The sequence below is a fragment of the Helianthus annuus genome, chromosome 7 (genome assembly GCF_002127325.2).
Source record: "Helianthus annuus cultivar XRQ/B chromosome 7, HanXRQr2.0-SUNRISE, whole genome shotgun sequence".
Lineage (NCBI taxonomy): Eukaryota > Viridiplantae > Streptophyta > Magnoliopsida > Asterales > Asteraceae > Helianthus > Helianthus annuus.
In genome coordinates this window covers 98403733-98408562 of record NC_035439.2, presented here as the reverse complement: position 1 = coordinate 98408562, position 4830 = coordinate 98403733, and the positions used below count along the sequence as shown (strand labels likewise).

The following is a 4830-nucleotide window of genomic DNA, read 5'->3' as shown; positions in this document are numbered from 1 at the left end:
TTCCTGGACGGGTTACAAATCCCTAAACCTAGTATTGTTTAAAGTCTTTTGCTAAGTCTTTATGAACTCAATTAAATCAAGTTAAGGTTTGTTACTTATTTTGTGATTGTTGAAAATGGGATTTTTCTAAACTTTATTAATGGATGAATATCTTATGTTTTTATCATGTAGCATTGTTATGATTGTTGCTATGGTATTAAGAAGTCACACCAAATAAACCCACGCTTCCGCAAAGCAAGGGTGTGACAAGGTGGTAGTGGAAGGTGGTGGTAGGTAGTGAGGGAGAGAGACGAAAGTAAGTTGTGAGAATTGAGACGGGGGTTTAAGGGGAAATGGGGAATGGGTTTTAATGGTGGCAATGGTGTGTTATAATTGTTGGAGATGATGGTAGCCGGAAAAGGAGGAGATGACGCCTAACCATAACCTAGTTCTGACCGACCACCATACTAATCAGACTCCCACTCCTTTTAATTTGGTTCGTATTTTCCATTGAGGGGAAAAATATCATGGTGGTAGATCAACAGGCAGTGGGGGTGTTGCGGTGGTCACCGAAAAAAAATCAAAGGTTTCAGGTTGTGTTGGTGGTGGTGGCCGGATAATGGAGGTGGTGGTTATCTGAAATTAGAAGTGGGGGTGGTGATCTGGGAGAGATAAAGAAAGTTTTTAAATGTTATTTTTTTACAAAACAGTCCCTCATCAACCATATAGTTGCATAATTAGTCCATTAGATGTAAAATGACTTAACTGCCATGAACCTAGCAAAAAAACTAACATTGGTTAGTCTTAATACTCTAGGTTATTACAAAATTGAAAGTTGATACCCCAGAATGTGATTTTAAACTATTAGTACCTGATCTTGTTACTTCATATAAACCACAGGGACTATCCATGTAATTAACTCTTAGTCAAAATATATAAAAAATAGCAGGTTCGTGAGCCTCAAGCTCGATAAGTAAAACTTACGCTCATATATTAAACTAGCTTTTTTTTTTGCTCGAGCTGAAAAGCCTACTCGAACTCAGTTACTAAATAAACTTAATTTTTTACTTGAGCTTATTTTAGCTTGGCTTGATTCAAACTTTTAGCAAGTTAATTTCGAGTAGCTCATGAGTGACTTGGCACATTCACACCCCTAAGATTTCTCACTCAAAATTAAATAAACCACTTAGACTAGAGGGTATGGTGATGGTCCTCCAAGGGAGGATGATCCGTCACGTAGGCGTCTAAATTCAGAAAATGAACGAACATGAACAGGGCCGCGTTCGTTGATTTATAAACCTTGTTACTATTTTGTTAATGGAGTAACACATACAAGTGAAAATATAAGTCGCAAAATACTAAATAGTAAGCATCATGATTTGTTATAACTTTTTTGAAACTTGAGTGCTTTTATAATTAAAAAGAACAAAAAGTTTGATTAACTTTTTTGAAACAATAAATAAAATCAAATACATACAAACATAATAAAATTAGAAACCAAGAAAATAGGAATCTGAATCAATTAAATAAGAGCCAAGGTTATTATTAGATTACAAAATGAATTAGATGATAAAAACTTGAAACTTATCACTTATGGACTTCTACAACAAGACTACAAGTATGACTTTGAAAGTTAAAATCAAGTGTCCTAGCTAAATATATAATGCACTTTGGTTTCAAAAAGATAATTAAGGGAAGTACCTAAATTCAGAAAACTACTGTTTACTGCATCAATCAGGTGCCCAAACACTGCATCACTTCATCATCAATCTTAATATAAGCAATATGAGCAATGTTACACCAATCCACACCTACCTCTTTCTCACAACTTGCCTTCACCAACTCACAATCCCCAATAACCAGAGATTTTAGCGCTTCAAGCTTCTGTATCCCGTCCGGTAGCCACCTCAGATTCGGGCAACCCCAGATACGCAATTCCTCCAACGCCGTTAGATTGCTAATCGCGTCATCAGGAAGACACTTCATCTCCTTAAAACCCCTGATTTCCAAGAAGCTAATACTAGTAAGCTTCCTCACTGATCTAAAAAGCTTCTCGTTACCTTGGACGATGCATAACGACTTCAGTTTCGGAAAATAAGGTAGCTTAATCAGATTCGGGCAATCGTTAATGACGAGTTTCTCCAAACACGGGTATAGGTCGTCGTCTAGATGTTTAAGACTATCCATTCCTTTCAGTTCAAGAACCTTAAGCAACGGTAGTTTCCCGAGAGAATGCAAATTTTCACACCTTTTGCAACTTTGAAAAGTGATACTGACGAGATTGACCAAACCCGCGATCCAATTTGGGAGACGTGACCCTTGATAATCAGATATTGTTAGCGCCTTTAAATTCTTGTGCGGTTGAAGCGCCTCTAAAACCTCTTCCGAGTTGTTTTCTTGTAACTCGTTTTCGTTGTTTTTGTTCTTCCAGTCCCACGATAGAGTTAAACAGTTTATGTTCTGTTTCTGTTTCAGATTAGCGCTCTCCGCTTGAGACGAATTGTTTACATTTTGAAGTCCCTTTATGCTAAACTCTCCGCCTAATAGATTTAACTCTTGCAGCTCGCTTATCTGGACCCCCTGCCCCTGGCCCACAAGAAACGTGCTGAGTCTGCGTAGGTGGCGTAACTGTCCCATGCCAAGTGGCATATGATCGAGAGACGAACACCCGTGTATGTTCAAGTGTCGAAGATTTCTTAGGTACCTTATGCCTTCGGGTAACTCGCAGAGATTTTCGCAAAAAGAGAGTTTTAACGTTTGTAGATTTTGGAGCTGCACGATGGAGTTAGGTAATGCGACTATTTTCGAGCGTGAGACGTTAAGATACCTAAGAAACTTCAGGTTTCCGACTGATTCTGGTAGATCGGTTATCATGTCGGAACTTGATCCTAAATGCAATACTCGGAGATATCTCTGCTCGAATATGTGATCCGGGGTGGCGATTTTCGAAAACCCTCCTAAAGTAATTAACGATCGTAAAGATTTTGCTTTCGCCATCACCTCGTTTGAGAAATATAATATGTCGTTAGAAGACAAATGAAGAACCTCTTCCGGGAATTTTAGAATTTCACCCGACATTATACTCGAACATTCGTATTTCATAACGGACCGTGCAAGGGCGTGCATCTCATCATGCATTTTACATGTGGTTAAACCGTCGAATATGCACTCTTTAACGTCTTGCAAGAAGGACCTCCAAACCAAAGAATTGAAAATCTCTTCACCTAAATCGTACAAGTCGGCATCTCCCCGTGACGGAACAAAGCCGTACGCCACCCAAAGCTCTACCAACAACTGTTTATCCATTTCATAGCCTTTTGGAAATATCGAACATAGCGCAAAACACTGTCGCATGTGTGCGGGCAAGTTGTCGTAGCTTAACTTTAAAGACGGCAAGATATTACTTCCTTCGCTAGTCAAATCCCAAACTTCACTTTGCAGCACGGATAACCACTCGCTTACGCTACTTTTGTGGCACATTAAGCTTCCGATGACCTTCACTGCTAACGGCAAACCCTCGCATTTCTTCACGATCGCTTTACCAATCGTCTCAAACTCCATCCCATGACTCCCATCTACATCCTTTTGGACATCAAACGCATAACGATTAAACAACAACCAACAATCACTTTCCGATAACCTACTCAACGAATGCACAAACGCAGGACACGTAGCCATCACATCCGCAACCTCAATGCTCCGAGTCGTTACCACAACCGTACTCCCTCTCCATCCACACTTCAAAACCTCCATAAACCCACCCCACTCACTCATACCCCCATTCTCAACACCATCCAAAACCATAAAAAATCGCCTCCTTCCCAATCTCTCCCGAACCAACTCTCGCAACGCATCCACTTCCACCTGCGCTAGATCACACGAACCACTGTCTAACGAATTCAAAATCTCCCTAAGCAGCCTTACCGTACAAAAACGATTACTTACATGTAACCAGATTTTCAAATCAAAATACTTATCCACCCTCGAATCGTTACAAATCATTTGAGCTAGTGTAGTCTTACCTACACCTCCTAAACCATATACAACATACACATTAACAACAACAAACTCATCATCCAACTTATCATTACAAATTTGTTCAACAAACATTTCCTTAACACAATCTCTTCCTAGGATCTCCGAACAACAACGGGCGGTCGCGGTCGCCTTAACCGATCTAGTTTCGATCTCACTATCAACTTCACAGCTGAAAACACGTTCCTCTAACCCAAAACTAATCCGCTCAGCGGCAATCTGATCCAACAGCTCTTTAATCTCCCTAACTCTTTGAACAATTCTAACACGGAACTTAAGCGGATTACTGGCAGCGAAAAACGTACTTACATTGTTCTTAATACCTCGTTCGACATGGAGTCTTCGTAATAAGGCTTCTGTGGAAACTTCTTCTAGAACGTTTTCGACTTGGAAGGAGGCAGATCGAAGTTTTCGTAGCCAGTTTTGTAGGTCTATGTTGTTTCGCTGCTTGATTTCGGCGTCGGGTAGGACGGATTGGATCTGGGTGAAAATGGTGCGTAAAGAGCGGAGATCTGATTTGAGGCCCCATAGGACAGCGAAGTCTTGTGTGGCGAGTGATGTGGATTGTTTCATTACGAGGTTGATTACGGAGGATACTATTGGATCTCCCATGGTGATCCAGGAGGATGAATCTGGGGTTGTGAATGTTGTTGTTGACTTGAACTGGAACTGGAGCTGGAGTTGGAGTTGGAAGGTGGATGACGGAAGTGGAAATTATTTGGTTCCAGCTGGTGGATGGATACTACTAAGTTATGGGGTTTGGAAACTGGCTACCGGTTGTATCGGTAGGACGACGGTGCCTAGAAAGTATAATCA

At 40.6% G+C, this 4830-nt stretch overlaps 1 protein-coding gene across 1 annotated transcript; it reads right to left on the bottom strand.

The window, feature by feature from the left end:
* Positions 1-1713: 1713 nt before the first annotated feature.
* Positions 1714-4626, bottom strand: LOC110868199 (disease resistance protein RGA2). Its single transcript, XM_022117301.2, has one exon. It carries the CDS (start codon positions 4624-4626, stop codon positions 1714-1716), a length of 2913 nt encoding a protein of 970 aa, XP_021972993.1.
* Between the last annotated feature and the right edge of the window lie 204 nt (positions 4627-4830).